General features: G+C 42.8%; 1 protein-coding gene and 1 pseudogene across 1 annotated transcript; one reads left to right on the forward strand and one right to left on the reverse strand.

Moving 5' to 3' along the window:
- The first annotated feature begins 3,914 nt into the window (after positions 1–3,914).
- On the forward strand, positions 3,915–18,928 carry LOC101282872 (zinc finger protein 256-like). The gene is made up of 3 exons (XM_033411850.2): positions 3,915–5,188; positions 7,404–7,530; positions 14,031–18,928. Exons 1-3 carry the CDS (start codon positions 5,156–5,158, stop codon positions 15,848–15,850), a joined length of 1,980 nt encoding a protein of 659 aa, XP_033267741.1. The 5' UTR covers positions 3,915–5,155; the 3' UTR covers positions 15,851–18,928.
- LOC101282619 (U6 snRNA-associated Sm-like protein LSm3) lies at positions 16,454–17,328 on the reverse strand (annotated as a pseudogene).
- Positions 18,929–21,560: the final 2,632 nt, after the last annotated feature.

Raw genomic sequence — 21,560 nt, forward strand, 5'->3', positions numbered from 1 at the left:
GCGGCCATGGCTCTCCGGCCCAGCCTCTCCGCGGCATGTGGGATCTTCCCAGACCGGGGCACGAACCCGCGTCCCCTGCATCGGCAGGCGGACTCTCATCCACTGCGCCACCAGGGAAGCCCGGTACTTTATTTTTATAATGGCAAATTATTCTTCTTAAGTTCACTGAAGGTAAATATACTACTGAGTTTTGGCTAAGAAAAGCTGTCAATTAGGTTGAAAAACACTTTTCCTCTAAAGCTGGGCTTTAGAGACCACATATGACCATCTGTGTTAGAGGAAATGAAGAGCACACACAGTGGTTTGCGGGGACAGCACTGCCAGTGCTCCATAAATGACTGAATGTATTCACAGACCCTGCATAAAAGCCGATATCTAAATCTTTGTTTTCCCTAGGGGCATTTACATTATTTTGTTGGCATTCCTATTGTTTTTCCTTAATGCAGCACTATAAATTGCCCATCTTAAGCCGATTAAAATGACAGTAAATTCATGGTAGTTGTAGTTTGGAGAACCAAGGCAGTTAGACAAAGTGTGACCTTTTCACATGAATATAGGCTCAAAATTGTGGCTCTGAATCTAGAATGCCTTCCGCTCTTTCTGAGTCTACCATTTTTCACATTTAACATATTCCCTTATCACTGTCTGTTTATGCCTCTGTGTTTGGACTCTATTCTCTCTGGTGTGTTTAGATATCATTGAAATATCTGAGTGGAAGGGGGCTTTATTTTTGTCCCATTCTCTATCTTCCAGCATAGAAGTTTATTTTCAAGAAATATAGAGGAAAGGGCAATGATTTGCTCTATTGATATATTTCAGGTTGGAGTTCAAGATGGAAAAATCAATGAATATCAGCACAGGAGGGTATTTATCCAAACAATTCATCCCAAAGTTTAGTAACAGAATAAAAATCATAAAGTAGTATCTCAAATGCTCCAAGTGTGACAAGGACTGTGAGTATCTGGTGCAGTTGGATGGGCAGTATGGAAAACAGGTAGAACACTTCTGACCAGTGATCCTCACCTTTGCAGAAAGCCCCACTGGGGCTTTATACAGCATGTTTGTAAGCAGCTTCTCTTTAAAATTAATTTATGAATGTGTGAAAATATTTGACCATCCTGATCCATTCCTAGGATGAGACAACTTCTCCAGGAAGTGTGTATGGGCAGCTGAAATACAGTCAACACCATTTAGAGGCCATTCATTATATATCTGAGAGTATTTTATGTTTGTTATATTTTTCCCATTCTCAACAACATGAGCGTTTTAAAATGTTGATCATAGAGAGAATGAAGTTACCAGAGGCAGGAAATAAGTGAAGCAGTGAGTTCCCTGAGAAAAAATGAAGGTGACATTTAGGTTCAGATGCAGATAATGGCTTCAGCCAGAGTCAGGACCATTTCTGCAGAGGTGAGAAAGGAAGAAGCAAGGAGGATACAGCTCTACATGAGTGTGTAAGGGTTACGGAGCAAAGACAAAAGTACAGACTCCCTCATTTCGAACATGAAGTAGGTTATATGAGGAGTGAGCAGCTGTGTGGGAGGTGGTGGCGGTCTGGAGCAAGGTCTGTGTGGATTTGGGAGCTGGTGCAGGAGTCCGAGCTGAACAGTGCACAGCGCAAATGTGGGGAAATCACACTCAGGCAAGATACGATACCTTGGAATAGGATAGTAGTGTCGGAGCTCATTGAGTTTGTTGGCGTGGTGAATCCAGGGGGTGAAAATAATGTCAGATGGACAAGACATGTGGATGGCTATGGCTGCATTTTGGGTTTCATAGAAGAAGGACTGAGGGATCTGAGTTTGTTTCCAGCCTTCTCAACCTCTTGGAAGTCAGGGACCACTAAAATTGGGGAATTTGAAGGACTGGGAAAGATTATGGGCCCTTTTTAGGAATAAAGAGTCTGTTAGCTTGTCATATTAAAGTGGAGACGTGGTAGTGAGGAGAGGGGTGAAGATTGGGAACAGCCTTTGAGGAACAGTGGAGAATCTGGCCAGCTGGAGAAGCTACCAGAGGAAAGAGACCATGACTCTGCGTGATAGCTATCAATATGCCGCATGGCTCCAGCTGCCTGCATCAGCCCAGATATGAAAGAAGAGCAAGTTACTCCTTTATGTTTTACAGGACAGTGAGAACAGGAAGACATGGGGGAAAAGACTTTTTCAGTGTCTCACTAATAAAGAGAAGGATCAACATATACAGTGAAGGTATAGGTGCGGGATGAAGAGTATTCATGGATGTATACACACACACACACACACACACACACATATTTTTTTTTGCTGTACGCGGGCCTCTCACTGTTGTGGTCTCTCCCGTTGTGAAGCACAGGCTCCGGACGCGCAGGCTCAGTGGCCATGGCTCACGGGCCCAGCCGCTCCGCGGCATGTGGGATCTTCCCGGACCGGTGCACGAACCCGTGTCCCCTGCATCGGCAGGCGGACTCTCAACCACTGAGCCACCAGGGAAGCCCTATTTTATTTATTTTTTGTGTGGGATCTTTAGTTGAGGCATGCGGAATTTTTAGTTGTGGCATGTGGGATCTAGTTCCCTGACCAAGGATCGAATCTGGGCCCCCTGCATTGGAAGTGCAGAGTCTTAACCACTGAAACCACCAGGGAAGTCCCTTATGGGTATAATTAACTAGGAAGTGTGACTTTTCAAGTGAGTCTGCAAATAAATTTGAGCTATTAATATTATTCATTATGACTATCATTGTTACATAACAAATATTAATAAGTAACTTTTGTTGAGCCACACACTGTGACCTAGGTCTTATGTGGATCATTTCCTGCGTTATCTGCTTACACGGCATAGAATCTATTACGGCTGTTATTTTTCAAGAGTATGCGGAGTGCAGCCAACTGCATGTATGTTCACCAGACTCATTTGGTCTTCTCTTGGGCACACAGCTCAACCTCATTTTCCTGCCCATGCACACAGGGGTGGCCAAAAAGACTAGTTCTTGTCAACAGAATGTGATTGGAAGTCAGGTATGTGATAGTGGGTGTGACTTCTCCCTTTCCTCTTGTTTCCTCTTGGTCAGCTGGATGGTGCCAGGAAAGCCTTAAAGCCACATGTTTACTATAGAAGGCATCTTGGTCCCCGAATCACTGTGTGGTGCTGAGTTCACTGCCTATACATAGGAACATATCTATAAATGAGAAAAACTCATCCTGTGCTAAGCCAAGATGAGTTTTGTACATCTGTGAAATCAGCTATATTGAACCTAGGCTAACTTTTATCTTGAGGTACAAAGACATTATACAACTCTTCCAGGGTCCAGAGCTGGTGGGGACAAACCCATATGATAAGTTTCAGCAGTTGGAAAGCAGAGCTGACTCTTACCTGATGCAAACCTTTCCTTCCGCAGTAGTGGCAAAGAGTGGGTGGGGGCAGAAGGATAAATGGACTACAGGCCTCAGGGCTCCATATCCTCTTGGGTCCCTAGGGAGGTTACAACAAATTTCCACTGACTGGTAGATGCAGTGGGCCCATCACAGTCTACAGGCTGCAGTGCCTTCCACCTACTTGGCTCTAGTGTGCCCACACTGAGTGGGTACATATAGGTTAATAGACTAACAAGGCACAATAATTGGCTAAATATATATTTTGTTTCCAGATTGCAATAAATTCTCCCTAGATAACGAATACTACAACAAGAAAATTCAGCATTAACATATTTATAATTTTATTTATTTATTTTAAAATATTTGTTTATTTATTTGGCTGTGCCCGTTCTTAGTTGCTGCACATGGGATCTTTGTTGTGTTATGCTGACTCTTAGTTGCGTCATGCTGACTCTTAGTTGCGGCATGCGAACACTTAGTTGCAGCATGCATGTGGGATCTAGTTCCCTGACCAGAGATGGATCCCGGGCCCCCTGCATTGGGAGCGCAAAGTTAACCACTGGACCACCAGGGAAGTCCCTATAATTTTAAATATTATGGCTTTATGTGCTAAATTTATTGGATTTATGAAAGAACCCTTACATTTTAAAAACACATTCTGTAGAGTTTATACATTCAAATACAAGCTTTCTAGGATTACAGGTGAAATAATATACTAAGGTGCATGGGGTAGATGAAACAAGACCAACCATGAAATGATAAATAACGATGGAATACGGCAAAACACTGCAGCCATTGTCCCATGCCAAAATAGCATTTGTTTTGTTTTTCTCTTTTTGAGACTGACGTCAGATTCAGAAAGGAATTGAATACATGTAAGGATATGGAGTAAGATATATTAAGTAGATGAAAGTGTTGCTCAACGAAGTGGACACAGCATTTAACTGTACAGGCAGGAGACATGTTCTCTGTGGGAATCACCGTCAAAGACCCGTCTTTGTACTCCTTCCTCAAGGTGGCGTAACATCCTTCTATCTTTCTTATCGCTACACTTTCTGGGGTGTTTATTTTGTCTTTACCAAACATACTCAGACGGAGAGTACACTATTGTTTATTAGCTTCAGTTTCCATTGGCTCCATTATTTGTCTAAATGACTCTGCAATCGTATGTACATTTGGATTAATGGATTTGAGAGCATCTCGAAAGATACTCTTCGACTCTGGGAACACGCTGAGCTTCACAGAGCCTGAAATAACGTCTCCAAACACTTGGGTGATCAGCTACAGATATTATTCCTCAAACATCTGAGTGCACTCTCTTTAAGAAGAGGCAATGCCCGTCCTCCGTCTCTGGACTTTGGTTGGTTTTCCTAGTGGTGAGTCCTCGCGGTGTAGATTTGGCTTTTCTCCAAGATGTCAGAGTTGTAACATTCTGGACCTACGCTTGTGGATCTGTGGGAAATGCATTACCCAGACGGATGTGCGATGGGTGGCTGCGAAGATGAGCCAATTAAGGCAAGAGAAGCCGGGTTTTCCTGGGACGCATTAGCGTCAGGGCGGGACTTCCGGCCGCCTCGTTGTGGACGTCATTTTGAATGTGCTTGAGCGTTTTCACAATTCGAAAGCTTCGGTTACCGGTGCTGGGAAGAGGTGACGAGACTGAGAAGGTACCTGCTGCACAGAGGCGGGTCTGAGGCTCGGCGACGCCACCTGGGGGCCCTGCACCAGACCCGGGAGAGTGACCGCCGTGCCAGCGTCTCGTTTCCTCTCCCGCAGCTCCGGCCCCGCTCCGCCCACAGAGTCCGATGGCGGCAGTAGCGCCGAGGGACCCGTGTCAGGTAAACACTCGTCCTCCGGCCACTCACCGCCCTCACCCCACCAGACACTAAAGCCCCCAGTGCGGGGTCCCTGTTCACGTGCCTGCAGCCCAGGCCCCGGTGTCCAGGACGGTGAGGCGGCCGTGGGTGGGGCCTTGTTTCTTCTGACAGTGTGCTGGCGCGTGGCAGAGGGTCACAGGCGGAGGGACCGGGACCGTCACGAGCAGAAGTTTGGAGGTCTGACTGACCAGGGACTGAGGCAATTCTCGATTGTTTCTGCTAGGAACAAGATGCTGCTGCCCAGAGTTAAGCTTGCAGCGTTGCTGCATGAAAAGCTGGCCGTTTATGAGACTTCCCTGGCCGTCCAGTGGTTACGACAACGCGCTCTCACTGCTAAGGGCGGGTTTCAATCCCCGGTCGGGGAACTAAGATCCCACAAGCCGCATGGTGTGGCAAAAAAAAAAAAAAAAAAGTTGGCCGTTTATTACACAGGTGATATAGGGTTGACTCGCAGGTGGGAAGCGATCTCACCCAGACCAAAATAGGCTTCCTCTGGCTGCAAAGAATAGAACAAATCAGGGGGGTAAGGGAGGAGACAGGAAGCACAGACGGATTAATATCAATAGCCTGGGTGAGTGCTGATGGACCACAGTGACTGTCTTGGATATGCGAGAAGTGGTTGAATTCTGGATCAATTTTTTGAGAAGGGTCAAACCAAATTGTGGGTGTTGCTGGTGCCAAGAGAAAGGAAGTAGTGAGGGATGACCCTAGGGGTGTTGGTCCTAGTAGACGAAGGGATGGAAGGCCCATCAACTGGATGGGGACGTTAGCAGCAGGTTAATTATTCTTGGGAATGTTATAAGTTTGTTTTGGCGCTGTTAAGAGTCTGAGATGTTTCAGAGAAGAGTGAGTGTAGGCAACAAGTGGGCAGCTGGACATGCAGGTCTGGAAAACTGGGGAAGGTGTTCAGGAATGGAAACTTTAAAAAGTGATGGCCCTTGTGTGGACCAGGGTGGAGCTGTGGATCACATTTAGGAGGGGAGTACAGGTTATAGGGGCCATGGTATTAGTAGGTCAGAAAGATTGGTGTGTGCTGAGGAGTGGTTCTCTGGCTCAGGGCCTGATTGGGTTGCTGGGCATTGCAAACCCAAGTGAGGTAGAGAAGTGGCAGTGGGAACGGTATGGGAGAGAGGTTGATCTGGCGGGAGGCCGAGGCTTCCATGGGATGAGTGGACAAGTGACGGTTGAGGAGACTTAGGAGTAATTGAGACAAGAAGGCAGTGAGACTGGGTCTGTTGCTTATTTAGTATTACTACTATGTGGCTTCTCCAGAATTTTGTGGTGAGCTTTGACGGGGTTTGGGACGTTTGAGGCTTGCTAGTGGATATGGTCTGCAGCAAATGTCGTCATTTGTGGGTCACTGTGCCTGGCAGGGAGGTTTTTAGGACTGGTTTTTTTTTTTTTTTTACAGAGGTTGAGTGGAGAGAGAGAGGAGTGTTGTGGCTGCTGAAAGGACAGAACTGGCAGTAAGAAAGTTGAAGAGAGTTGAGGGAACATGAAATTCACATGTGGCTCTGGGTGGCTAATACTGAAGCAAAGATTAGAGGCAGTTGGGGAGATCTTCTAAGCAGCATTTGTGACTTACTCTGGTATTGGATCCATCAGAGGACTGGGGTTGTACCAAATCCTGTCTGAATTTCTTAAGCCCCCTCTGGATGCCAAGCGTCAAATGTGTGGGTATGTTCAGGGAGAATTCTATGGTGTGGTGCAGGGATGTGGCAGTGCTGTGGAAGCGCAACTCTAGGGTCTGAAATTGTGAGAGAAATATCATCTACAGAATGATGTGCACATGGAAAGGAAGTGTGAGCTGATGGCCCCCAGGCCCTGGTTTTGAGGATTTACAGGTAAAGCATGAGCTTACATTTGGCTGTGTCTCAATTCCCACAATTTGAGAGATTCCAGGGGAATTGCTTGGCTGGAGGGAAGGGATATTACCGGCCAAGCCCAGAGCTTAGATGGCATCTGGGTGCACCCTCACTGCCAGTTACTGCTGAGGGCTGAACACAGTGATAAAACGGGATGATGAAGAGAGAGCAGGCATCAGTGGCACCAGGGCCTGGTATCTCCTCTGAGGTGGGGATCTCCAGTGGAGGATGGGAATGGCATAGGTGTGTGGGGAGATGTGTTGTGATTTCTCAGAGAATGTGCAAGGTTTCATCTGTCCCCTTTGTGACAGGTTGGTGTGACCTTTGAAGACATTGCCGTGTACTTCTCCTGGGAGGAATGGAGACTCCTTGATGAGGCTCAGATACGCCTGTACCTTGATGTGATGCTGGAGAACTACGCACTTATATCCTCAGTGGGTAAGACCCTCACCCTCCCCAGTGACATGGGCTAGGGTCTGTATTCTGCCTCACCGCCCCCAGAAAGTGCTCTGTGCTGCATGTGGTGTAGGCACTGCTTGCTTCCCCATTGTTCTGGGTAGTTGTGGTCGTTAAGGCTGGGGTGTTTGCACTACCCTCTTTTCTCCCCTACAGCCCTAATTCCTGCTGTACCAAACCCTCATAGGGAAGGATTTGAGGTCAGTAGTCTTGCAGTAAGGCTAATGGATGCAGCTTGCTTGCCCTTTCACTGGATGGGTCAGTGTGTCCAGGTCCATGCAGTTTCTGTGGCCACTCCTGTATCTGATAATTTCTTGTGCCTGCCTGTTTATGGAATTGCAGCCATTGTCATGGTGACTACGTACATGGACTACTATTGAACTCTATCCTATATAGTTCTTTTTGTGATGTTTAGACTTCTTCTATCCATTTCATCCTGCCCCAACTTTATCGAGATATAATTGACAAAATTTCTGTATTTAATATATATAATGTGATGATTTGATATACATATATATTATGAAATAATTACCATTGTGAAGTTAATTAACACACCTATCACCTGACATAATTACTTTTCTATGTGTGCGTGTGTGAGAACACCTAGGATCTACTCTTTTAGCAGATTTCAAGTGTACAATACAGTGTTAATAAATAACTATAGTGGACTTCCCTGGTGGCACAGTGGTTAAGAATCTGCCTGACAATGCAGGGGACCTGGGTTCAGGCCCTGGTCCAGGAAGATCCCATATGTCGTGGAGAACTAAGCCTGTGTGCCACAACTACTGAGCCTGTGCTCTAGAGCCCACAAGCCATAATTACTGAGTCCACATGCTGCAACTACTGAAGCCCATTCTCCACAACAAGAGAAGCCACTGCAATGAGAAGCCCGTGCACTGCGATGAAGAGTAACCCCTGCTCCCTGTAACTAAATCCCACACACAGCAAGAAGACCCAATGCAGCCAAAAAAAAAAAATTAATTAATTAAGAAAAAATTATAAATAAATAAATAACTATAGTCACTATGCTATACATTCGATCCTTAGAACTTACTCATAACTGAAAGTGTTTTTGACCAACATCTCCCCATTTCTTTAACCCTCAATATCTGGCATTCTGCTTTATGTTTCTCTAAGTTTTACTTTTTTTAAGACTCTCTATATAAGTAATATACAGTATTTGTCTTTCTCTCTGTGGCTTATTTCACTTAGCATAATGTTCTCTAGGTTCATCCTTGTTGCAAGTTGCAGTTTTTCCTTTTTCATGGCTGAGTATTTCTGCACACATATGCATGGGAAAGTTGGTGCGTGTGTCTATGTGTATATCATATTTTCTGTATCATTTCATCCCCTGATGAACACCTTATAGTGTTTCCATATCTTGACTCTTCTGAATAATGCTGCAATATTATATATGTATATGTATATATATGTATATATATATGTACGTGCATGTATTTCATGGAGATACTGGTTTTGTTCCTGTTGGCCATCTGTATGTCTTTTGGAAAGATGTCTATTCAGCTCCTCTGCCCATTTTTTAATTGGGTTGTTTTGGTTTTGTTATTGTTGAGTTGTGTGAATTCTTTATATATTTTGGATAGTAACCCGTTATTACATATATCACTTGCAGATACCTTCTCCCATTAAATAAGGTGTCTTTTTTTTGGGCAGGGAGTGGGGGGGTGGTTTGCTGCATGGCATGCAGGATCTTAGTTCCCCAACCAAGGATCGAACCCATGCCCCTTGCAGTGGAAAGGCAGTCTTAACCACTGGACTGCCAGGGAAGTCCCAGGATGTCTTTTCATTTTATTGATGGTTTCCTTTGCTGTGCAGAAGCTTTTTGGTTTGATGTAATCCCATTTGTTGATTTTTCCTTTGTTTCCTTTCCCTGAAGAGACATATCTAGAAAGTTATTGATTAGTAAGACCGATGTCAAAGAGTGTGCTGCCTGTGTTTTCTTCTGGGAGTTTTATGGTCTCAGATATTACATTCAAGTCTTTAATTCTTTTTGAGTTGACTTTTGTGTATGCTGTGAGATAGAGGTCTAGTTTAATTTCTTTGCATGTGACTGTCCAGTTTTCCCAACACCATTTATTGAAGACCTTTCTCCATTGTATGGTTTTTGCTCCTTTATCAATCTTAATTGTCCACATATCTGTGGGTTTATTTTTGGGTTCCCAATTCTGTTTCTTTTGATCTATATATATGTTTTTCTGACAATACCATACTGTTTTGATTACTATGGCTTTGTAATATAGTTTGAAATCAGGGGTTGTGATACCTATAGCTTTGTTTATGTTGTTTGGGGGTTTTTTTTGTTTGTTTTTTAGTGTTTGTTTATTTCTCTGGGCCATGTAGTGTGTCTTGTTGGATCTTGGTACCTGGACCAGGGATTGAACCCGGGCCACTGCAGTGAAAATGCTGAGTCCTAACCACTGGATTGCCAGGGAATTCCCCTAGCTTTGTTTTTTTGTTGTTGTTGTTGTTGTTTTGTGGTACGTGGGTCTCTCACTGTTGTGGCCTCTCCTGTTGCAGAGCACAGGCTCCAGACGCACAGGCTCAGTGGCCATGGCTCACGGGCCCAGCCGCTCTGCGGCATGTGGGATCTTCCTGGACCGGGGCATGAATCTGTGTCCCCTGCATCGGCAGGTGGACTCTCAACCACTGCGCCACCAGGGAAGCCCTGTTTTTGTTTTTTTTTAAATCTCAGGTTGCTTTGGCTATTTGTGATCTTTTGTGGTTTTATATAAATTGTAGAATTTTTTGTTTTATTTCTGTGAAAAATGTCATTGGGGTTTCAATAGGGATTGCATTCAATCTGAGATTTCTTTAGGTAATATGGACATTTTATTTTATTTATTTTTATAAATTTATTTTTTATGGGATTTCAATAGGGATTGCATTCAATCTGTAAATTGCTTTAGGTAATATGGACATTTTATTTTATTTAGTGTTTTTTTTAAAATTTTTTTTTTCATTTTCACTGTGTTGGGTCTTCACTGCTCACAGGCTTTCTATAGTTGCGGCAATCGGAGGCTACTCTTCATTTCAGTATGTGGGCTTCTCATTGCAGTGGCTTCTCTTGCTGCAGAGCACAGGCTCTAGGTGTGTGGGCTTCAGTAGTTGTGGCATGTGGGCTCAGTAGTTGTGGCTCACAGGCTCTAGAACACAGGCTCAGTAGTTGTGGTTCACGGGCTTAGTTGCTCCACGGCATGTGGGATCTTCCCGGACCAGGGATCGAACCTCTGTTCCCTGCAGTGGCAGGCGGATTCTCAACCACTGCACCACCAGGGAAGCCCCTATTTAGTTTTTATAAATTTATTTTTTATTTATTATTATTATGATTATTTTGGCTGTGTTGGGTCTTCTTGCTGCATGCAGGCTTTCTCTAATTGCGGCGATTGGGGCTACTCTTCATTGCTGTGCATGGGCTTCTTATTGTGGTGGCTTCTCTTGTTATGGAGCACAGGCTCTAGGTGTGTGGGCTTCAGTAGTTGTGGCATGCGGGCTCAGTAGTTGTGGCTCATGAGCTCTAGAGCACAGGCTCAGTAGTTGTGGCATACTGGCTTAGCTGCTCCGTGGCAAGTGGGATCTTCCTGGACCAGGGCTCAAACCCATGTCCCCTGCATTGGCAGGCAGAGTCTTAACCACTGTGCCACCAGGGAAGTCCCAATATGGACTTTTTTTTTTAAGGGTAGATTTATTTATTTATTTAGGCTGCGCCAGGTCTTAGTTTTGGCATGCGGACTCTTAGTTGTGGCATGCATGTGGGATCTAGTTCCCCGACCAGGGATTGAACCCAGGCCCGCTGCATTGGGAGCTCAGAGTCTTACCCACTGGACCCCCAGGGAAGTCCCTAATATGGACCTTTTAACAATGTTAATTCATCCAATCAATGAGCGTTAAATATCTTTCCATTTGTTTGAAAAGATTTCTTTTACAATCTTTCAATAATGTCTTATAGTTTTCATTGTACAGGTCTTTATCCATAGTTAAGTTTATACCTATGTATTTTATTCTTTTTGTTGCCATTTAAGTGAGATTGTTTTCTTAATCCCTTTTTTTTGCTAGCTCATTGCTCGAGTTTAGACATTCAACTGAGTTTTGTATGTTGATTTTGTACTCTGCAACTTTATTTGTTGATTATTTCTAATAGTTTTTTGGTAGAGTCTTTAAAGTTTTCTATGTGTAAAATTATGTTATCTGCAAATAGTGAAAATTTTACATATTCCTTTCCACTTTAGATGCCTTTTGTTTTTCTTGCCTTACTGCTCTGGCTAGGACTTCCAATACTATGTTGAAGAAGAGTGGAGATAGTGGACATCCTTTTTTTGTTCCTGATTTTAGAGGGATAGCTTTTGACTTTTCACCATTGAGTTTGATGTCAGCTGAGGGGTTTTTCATATATGGCCTTTATTATGTTGAGGTATGTTCCTTCTTTATGCAATTCTTTCAGAGTTTTTAATCATAAATGGGTGATGAATCTTGCCAGATACATTTTCTGTATCTATTGAGATGATCATACGGTTTTAATCCTTCATTTTGTTAATGTGATGTATCACATTGATTGATTTGTAGATGTCAAACCATCCTTGCATCCCTGGAATAATCATGCTGTACAATCCTTTTAATGTTGTATTTAGTTTGCTAATACTTTGTTCAGTATTTTTGCATCTGTGTTCATCAGAGATGTCCTATAATTTTCTTTTTTTGTGTTGTCTTTGTCTGTTTTTGGTATCAGGTGATGTTAGCCTAGTAAAATGAGTTAGGAAGCATTCCTTTTTCTTCAGTATTTTGGAAGAGTTTGAAAAGGATAGGTATTTAATCTTCTTTGAGTGTTTGGTAGACGTCAACTGTGAAGCCAAGATTTTTATTTTTCTATAAATGCCTACATTAGCTATTTATTTATCTAAATTTCCCTTTTTGAACTGCTTTTGCTGTGTCCCATAAGTTTTGGTACTTTGTGTTTCTGTTTTCATTTGTCTTAAGGTGTTCTTTGGTTTCTTCTGAGACCTATTGTTTTTTCATGATTGTGTTGTTTAATTTACACATATTTGTGAATTTCCCCACTTTCCTCGTGTTACTGATTTCTTGTTTCATACCATTGTCGTCAGCAAAGATACGTTGTATTATTTCAATCTCCTTAAATTTGTTAGATCTGGTTTTATAACCTATAACATATGATTGCTCTAGGGAATGTTCTTTTGTTGTTGTTGTTTGTTTGGGTTATTTTTATTTTTTAGGGAGTGTTCTGTGTGCACTTGAGAATGTGTATTCTGCTGCATTTGGATGATATGTTTTGTATATGTCCATTTGATCTAAAGTATAGTTCCAGTCCAAAGTTTTCCTTTTTTTCTTGTTGAATTTCTGTCTGGATGATCTACCTGTTGTTGAAAGGAGAATATTGAAGTCCCTTATTGTGTTCCTGTCTATTTTTGCCTTCAGATTGGTTAATATTTGATTCATATATTTTTGTGCTCCAATGTTAGTTTCATATACACTTACCATTGTTATAGTCTCTTGATGAATTAACTCCTTTATCATTATATCATGAACCTCTTTGTCTGTTGTGGCAGATTTTCACTTAATGTTCATTTTGTCTGACATAAGTATAGCTACTCTTGCTGGCTTTTGGTTTTCCATTTGCATGAAATGTCTTTATGTTGCCTTCACTTTCAGCCTATGTGTGTCCTTAATGCTGAAGTGAGTCTCTTTGGCAATGTATGATTGAGTCTTGTTCTTTTATCGATTTGGCTACTGGGGTATTTTTGTTTTATTTTTTGTTTTTGGCCACGCCACATGGCATGTGGAATCTTAGTTCCCCTACCAGGGATCAAACCCACGCCCCTTGCGGTGGAAGCATGGAGTCTTAACCACTGGACTGCTAGGGAAGTCCTTGCTGCTGTTTTCTTTTTATTTTTAAATTTATTTATTTATTTATTTATTATTTATGGCTGCATTGGGTCTTCATTGCTGCGCATGGGCTTTCTCTAGTTGTGGCGAGTGGGTGCTAGACTTCATGCGGTGCACGGGCTTCTCATTGCTGTGGCTTCTCTTATTGCAGAGCATGGGTTCAAGGTGCATGGGCTTCAGTAGTTGCAGCATGTGGGCTCAGTAGTTGTGGCATGCGGGCTCAGTAGTTGTGGCACATGGGCTCAGTGGTTGTGGCTCATGGGCTCTAGAGCACGGCCTCATTAGTTGTGGTACATGGGCTTAGTTGCTCTGCGGCAAGTGCGATCTTCCTGGACCAGGGCTTGAACCCGTGTCCCCTGCATTGGCAGGCGGATTCTTAACCACTGTACCACCAGGGAAGTCCCCTTGCTGCTGTTTTTGAATTGTAGAATTTTGTAAGGACTTACTGTTGCCATCTTTTTAATTGTTTTCTGGCTGTTTTGTAGTTGAGACAGATGCACATCTGTGATGAGCTTGACCCTTCCGTATAGTCGACATGCACTTGACCAGTATCTCTTTCTGTTCAGGTTGCTGCTGTGGAGCAGAGGACGCAGAGGCACCTTTTGAACAGATCGCTTCTCTAGGAATGTCACAGGCTAGGACTCCCAAGGCAGCTTTGTGTTCCCAGAAGACGCACCCCTGTGAGATGTGTGGTCCAGTCTTGAGAAATGTTTTCCACTTGGCTGAGGATCAGGAAACACAACACAGCCAGAAACTGTTGAGGTGTGGGGCATGCGTGAAACTATTTTATTTTAGTGCAAACTTTAAACAGCACCAAAGGCAGCACATGGGAGAGAAAACTCTCAGAAGCAGTGTGGATGAGGCCTTGTTTGTGAAGAGCTGCAGGTTCCATGTGTCACAGAAGCCATTTACCTGTAGGGAGTTTGAAAAGGACTTCCTGACTATTGTGGGACATCTGCAGCAACAGGCCTCTTGTACTGTCGAGAAGCCAAACACAATCACCCAGTGCGAGTCAACTTCACAAGACAGGAGAGGTCATCACACCTGGGGAGAATGCAAGAAAGCCCTCAGCCTCAAACACACACTTGTTCAGGACCAGTGGGTCCACACTGGAAGACCTTGTTTTGTGTGCAGTGAGTGTGGGAAAACATTCAGGTACAAATCCTCATTTGTTGTACACCAGAGAGTCCACGCTGGAGAAAGGCTTCATGTGTGTGGTGAATTTGGAAAATCCTTTAGGCAGAGCTCAACCGTCAGTCAACATCAAAGCATTCATTCTGCGGCAAGGCAGTACAAGTGCAGCAAATGTGGGAAATCCTTACCCTACAAATCTATCCTCATTTCTCCCCACACATGGCACAATGGAGAAAACAGTTATGTGTGCAGTGAATGTTCAAAATCTTTTACCTCTAGCTCAGCCCTCACTTATCATCAGAGATCTCACACAGGAGAAAGGCCTTATGAGTGTAGTGACTGTGGGAAATCTTTTATCTCTAGGCCTGCCCTCAGATACCATCAGAGATCTCACACAGGAGAAAGGCCTTATGAGTGCAGTGAATGTGGGAAGTCTTTTACCACTAGCTCTAACCTTCATTATCATCAAAGAGTTCACACTGGAGAAAGGCCTTATGAGTGCAGTGAATGTGGGAAATCTTTTAACAATAGGTGGGTTCTCATTCAACACCAGAGAGTTCACACAGGAGAAAGGCCTTATGAATGTAGTGAGTGTGGGAAGTTGTTTAAATATGGATCCCAATTGAATCAACACCAGAAAGCTCACACTGGTGAAAAGCCTTTTAAGTGCACTGAATGTGGGAAATCTTTTAACAATAGGTGGACACTCATTCAACACTGGAGAGTTCACACAGGAGAAAGGCCTTTTGAGTGCAGTGAATGTGGGAAATCCTTTAATCGGAGAAATAACCTCATTTTACACCAGAGAATTCATACGGGAGAAAGGCCTTATGTGTGCAATGAATGTGGGAAATCTTTTACCTTCAGCTCCAGCCTTCGTTACCATCAGAGAGCTCACACTGGAGAAAGACCTTATGAGTGCAGTGAATGTGGGAAATCTTTTATCTCTAGGTCTGACCTCCATTATCATCAGAGAGTTCATTCTGGAGAAAGACCTTATGAGTGTAGCGAATGTGGGAAATCCTTTATCCAAAGAAATAACCTCATAATACACCAGAGAATTCACACAGGAGAAAGGCCTTATGAGTGCAGTGAATGTGGTAAATCTTTTACCTGTAGTTCCACTCTCCATTATCATCAGAGGGTTCACACTGGAGAAAGGCCTTATGTGTGCAGTGCATGTGGGAAGTCTTTTATTACCACTTCCAAACTGCGTTGTCATCAGAGAGGTCACAGTGGAGAAAGGCCTTAAGAGTGCAGTGAATGTGGGAAACCTTTTACAGTATGTCTTATACGAACTAACAAGTTCTGTTCCGCGAGTGAGTTTGTAAGTCCAATTTGTTCTTAAGTTCAACAGAGTTAGCCTAGGTACCCAACTAACACAATGGGCTATATAGTACTGTACTGTAATAGGTTTATAATACTTTTTGCACAAATAATACATAAAAAACAAACAAAAAATAAAACGTTTTTAATCATACTTTACAGTACCCTGAAAAGTACAATAGTACCAGCTCCATCACCATTGCTTTTTTTTTTTAAATCAAAAAAAAGGAAACAATTCAGTTTAAAGAAAGAAACCCAGAAATTGTCTGAAAAAAGAGTGGGGCAAATGAACTCCTGAAAAAGTTCTGCATCTTGGTGATCACATTTATTGGAAGGGTTGGAGAAAATTAAACTGCCATTTAGCCTAAGAATTTGTGAATTATCTGAAAATCAACTTATTTCAAGAGTGGAAGAATTCTTGTTTTTTTCTTAAATCAAACTGTACGCCAGTTTCTCTTTTGAATATCTTCTACATTTAAAGAGGCAATTATACAAAATCTCATTTTCCACACAGGATAAATTCTTTGTTTCAGCTAACTCTCAATGGCGGGGCAACTAGGACAACACCATCTCCCCAGAAAAAGAGCATTGGAATATTCCATTTTGTTGATTTATATATTTCTTCATATGTTTGTTCATCAATTTCTATAGTTGTCACAGTTTCTTCCACATCTCCCAATATCATATTTTAATGTAACCTCCCTCGAAGCTCTGTGTTGTTTCTCATTTTCACTCATCCAGGCTGAGCCTGATGAGATACAGGAGCTCTTCTACAGTGTTCGTAGTTTGTTACTGGTCCACATCATCCAAAATCTTTCACATCACCTCTGCTTTTATGCTTGTTTCTGGACATCCTGAGCTTGAAATAAAGATACTGTACTAGTCTATACAGTACTGTTCAGTAAGTACGCAAAAGCATAAGCACTTGTAGAGGATACACACATGTTAAAATGTACACCAGACACATGAACTAACTCATGTGATTGGACATGAGAACGCATGTTCGCATTTTGAAAGCTCACTACTTGAAGGTTCGTATGTAGGGGACTTACTGTATAGGAAAATGTAACCTCTTTCAATACCAGAGAGTTCACACTGCACAATGGCATAGATGGGCAGGAAATGTGCAGTTTCAGTGGTCAGTATAAGGGCAGTGGAGGAAACTATCTGAGGAGCCATCTCTCTGAATTGACTCTCATACATCTGAGCATGCACAGTGGGGAGAATCCCCGGTTATGTGGGAAGGCCATTTTATCTCTACCGGCCAGCAGGCCTACAAAGTGTGCATCAGTCACCAATCCAGTTTGCTCAGGGAAGCTGACTCTGTCCCCCACTGTGTTAGCCAAGTTAGGAGTCACCTGAGCCCTAGGGGATATTTCCCTCCTCTTTGATTACCTTAGGCATGGACCTGACCCAATGTTGTTCCATAGAACATCATTTGAGTTTTCTGGCAGCATTCAAACAAAGACTACAATTTTCAGGGACATGTTGGTGTCACGTGATACTTGTGATGTGTCTTTCCAGCTTGCAAGTCACACACTCTAGAACTCTTGGCCACATATTGCCTTGACTTGAATAATAACTAAGGCCTTTAAGTCCTCATTAATTTGGGGAGTTCTATTCTGGTGTAGGGTAGTTTATAAACTAGTACAAATTTGTGCTCTACAGGCATGAATGGGAGAAGAAGTTTTTATGGGTCTCATGCTGTGCCTGAGGAGGGACAGCAAGATGGCAGAAAACAACTTGACAATTTTTACCAAATTTGCATTGCTGCATAGAGCCTCCTAGGAAAGACTGCTGGGCTTTCTCTTCCTCATTTGAGGCCTGTATCCTATGTTTTTTATGAGTCTTGGATGACTCTAAGGAGGGGGACATGTGAGAATCTTAACAGTGTTTCTGAGAGCCACATGATTTTTTTCTCTTACTCATGGTAGATATCACAGAGTATCCCAGCACTGTTGAGGGGATATTTTCCCCAGGTCTACAAAGATCCACATTCCCTGATGGCCACAAGTCACTGGGCCAGTCTCACTGGTTATAAGACTGTTGGTTCCAAGGGAAACCATAATAGGTACGGAAACTCTACTTTAGTAGGTAGTGGAGGAGTCTGCAGCCAGCTAAATGAAATGTTCCTCTTCTAAAAGTGTAGCCAGAAATGTTTCTGTGACCAGAGGATCTGTGTGTACACAAATCTTGGGACCTCTAGGCATGCTTATCTTGTGTAGCTGAGGACATTGTCAGAAATTAATCAGGTTTTGTGGATTGCTGTAGCCTCTCGGTGATGTTCGCCTCAAGGCCCTTACTGTGCAGGGAAGAAAAAACAGAAAAGGGGATTCATATTCTGAGGATGTGGCTCTCTTGACTGATGCAGCACTCCTCTTGACTTGGGTGGAGACGTTCATTGCTCCCTATATTTGCTGCTACTGAGACAAGACTGGCCTTCCAGAGGGCATGAGGAGAGAGATGCTGGAGTCAATACAGCATTGCCCAGCCTATTTCCCATAAAGAGTGGGACATAGATATTTTTCTTCTTTTTTATCTTGAGCTAATTTTTAAAGCTTTATAAAGATATAATTTACATGTACTCAACAGCTTATATTTAAAGTGTACAGTTTGATAGGTTTTGACATAGGTATGAACCTCTGAAAACATCATCCTATTCCCGATAATGACCATATCTGTCATTTACTTCATGTCTTTTTATAATCTCTTCTTACCTCCTTTCCAGCTTCTCCAGGTAACCATTGGTTTACTTTCCCTTACAATAGATAACCTTTGCATCTTCTTGTATTTATATGCTTGGAAAAATAAGCTGTTTATTTTTTTCTGATTTCCTTCATGCTTTGTAATTACTTTCAGATATGGATAGCTCATCTCTCTCTTTTTTTTCCTGAGTAATATTCTTATCCTTGGATATACCACTGTTGATTTACTTATCCATCTCTTTGTGGGTGTTTAGGTTATTTCTAGGTTGTGACTATTGGAAATAAACCTGTTACAAACATTTGTGTCAGTTTATATGGATGTGTGTCTCTTTGATCTTGTGTCAGTAACTTAAAGTGGAGTGTCTGAGTCACAGGGTAGATCTAAAGTGACTGTACTTTTTTTTGCATATTAACCAGCAGTATGTTAGAGAGTTCCATTTCTTTCACATCCCTGCCAGTGCTTGGTATGGTTAATTTTTATGCCAGCCCTTTTCATAAGTGTATAGTGTTATCTCAGTGTGGTTTTAATTTCAGTTTTCTAATGATTCATGATTTTGAGCATTTTGCAGGTCTTTGCCACCTTTATGTATGTATGTGTATATATATATATTAACAAATGTATATGTATATACATATATTTGTGTGTGTGTGTGTGTGTGTGCTGTTTCAGTTCTTGTTATTTGCTTTTTTTAAAAAAATATGCATTATGGCTGTTTCCCTTTTCATTTACAAATAAGACATCAAAACAACAAAGACATATGTGGAATTTTACTCATTCTTAAATGAAGTGAGTAACATTTGCCATACAGAATAATTGTTTTTAATACAGGTAGGATATACCTGTATTAAGGTAGGATTTTTCCTCAAATTTTCTGTGTTGTGCAAAATGTCATGACCACAAATCCCACACATATTTAAGATCAGTATGTATTATTAACATAATCTCCATCACTTAAGTCGAGGCATTCAGTAATACATTAAATGTAGTCCTGCTTTGTAGTATTTCCCAATTTCTGAAGTGTAAATTCTCCCACCACTCATTTGGAATGTGATCAGAGAAGGAACTGAAAATTCTACTCAAGGTCCCCCAGGTTTTTTGATGGAAAACTAAACTTAGCATGTGCAGGAGGAGACTTTACAAGGCCAGGCAGACAATAGCTGTGGGGGCTGTGGGCTGGTTGGAGGCTCAGACGCCTCAGAGACATAATTCTGACTGGCCAGGGGGAAGGTATGTCCCTGAACACCCTGGGGTGTCAGTGGAAACCCTAGTTGGCCTCACCTTGTTAGTGACAAGGTATCAGAGCAGTCAAACTATCCTGAGTTTCCTCCTCTGACCCCACCGGTTATCTTGCAAGAGATTCTCACCCTCTGAACTCTCCAAAATTCTTTTCATCTCTACCTTTCTGTAATTGTTGACTGTTTATTTCCAACTGTGTTTACCTTCTATGGGTCTCACCACCTACTTGGATACTATTTCAGACACCTGCACCCCAGGACCACATTCTAGATGCAGGACCACTGCCTACCTTCACGGTTTAGGCAGTGTTTCATAAGTACTGGGGCTGGGAGTGTGCAGGGCAGGGGTCTAGGGCACGCTTTCTCTGCTCTACACCTTAAGAAGGACCTGGTTACATCTTTTCCTCCAAGATGCACATGTATCAAGTCAGCGGGGACACCTGTGATCTGAGGTTGCATCTCTAAAGAGAGGGAGGAGGAGTACAGGTGTGGTGGTGATGGAGGACCACAGCAGGGAGAGCCATACCCACAATGCTCGGTGGGAAGGCTGGGACAGTGCAGGGACCAAAGGAGACATCTAATATTTGTCTGCCCCATGTGGAGACTCAGGAAGGACCCACTGGGCTTAATCCCTGCTTCTCCCTCTAGAAGCTAATCGCCTAAGGCAGTGTCCTGCCCAGAGTTCTGGTAGATCTGCCCCTGGAGTCCCCTGAGGGATGCAGCAGAGTTCATGGAGATCCACAGGCTCCCCACCCTGCCCAGGAGCACCCCACCGTCCACCGCTCGTGCATCTGGTAGGGACACTTAGCCGTCCATGTCCACAGCTTGGGCACACCTTGGTGACAGCATGCAAAAGTTGGGATTCTGACTCTGAGGTGGAAAAGCAGGACTCAGTCTTTGAGTCAAAAATCTCATATTTGGGGACTTCCCTGATGGTGTGGTGGTTAAGAATCCACCTGCCAATGCAGGGGACATGGGTTTGAGCCCTAGTCCGGGAAGATACCACAGCCGTGGAGCAATTAAGCCCGTTGAGAAACTAAGCTCTACTGAGCCTGCGCTCTAGAGCCTGCAAGCCACAACTACTGAGCCTGCATGCCACAACTACTGAAGCCTGCACGCCTAGAGCCCATACTCCATGAGAAGCCACCGCAATGAGAAGCCCGTGCACCACAACGAAGAGTAGCCCCTGCTCGCTGCAATTAGAGAAAGCCCGTATGCAGCAAAGAAGACTCAACGCAGCCGTAAATAAATAAATTTATTTAAAAATCTCATATTTGGTCTCTGGAGCCAACTAGGGACTCACACTCACACTTGATTGGATTATCCAAGATATATTGTTAGGGTAGAAATTAATGTCAGACAAGGAACCACAGAACCAGGAAGTTCAGAGAACACTAAGGAGGATAAATGCTAAAATTCTACTTGTGATATCATTTTCAAATTATAGAAAATCAAAGATAAATCCTGAAAGAAGTCAGGGCAGGGGGACAAGGGAGATCCCTTACCTATAGCAGAACAAAGATAAGAATTAAATTCATCTTCTTAGAAACTGTGCAGGCAAAAAGAGATTTAAGTGAAATAATTGAAGTATTGAAAAAGAAAAAAACCATCAACCTAGAGTTTTGTTCCTGGCAAAATTATCCTTTGATAGTGCAGGGTAAACAAAGCCTTTCTCAAATAAACAAAAATAGGGAA

Source organism: Orcinus orca, chromosome 20 (assembly GCF_937001465.1).
Source record: "Orcinus orca chromosome 20, mOrcOrc1.1, whole genome shotgun sequence".
Lineage (NCBI taxonomy): Eukaryota > Metazoa > Chordata > Mammalia > Artiodactyla > Delphinidae > Orcinus > Orcinus orca.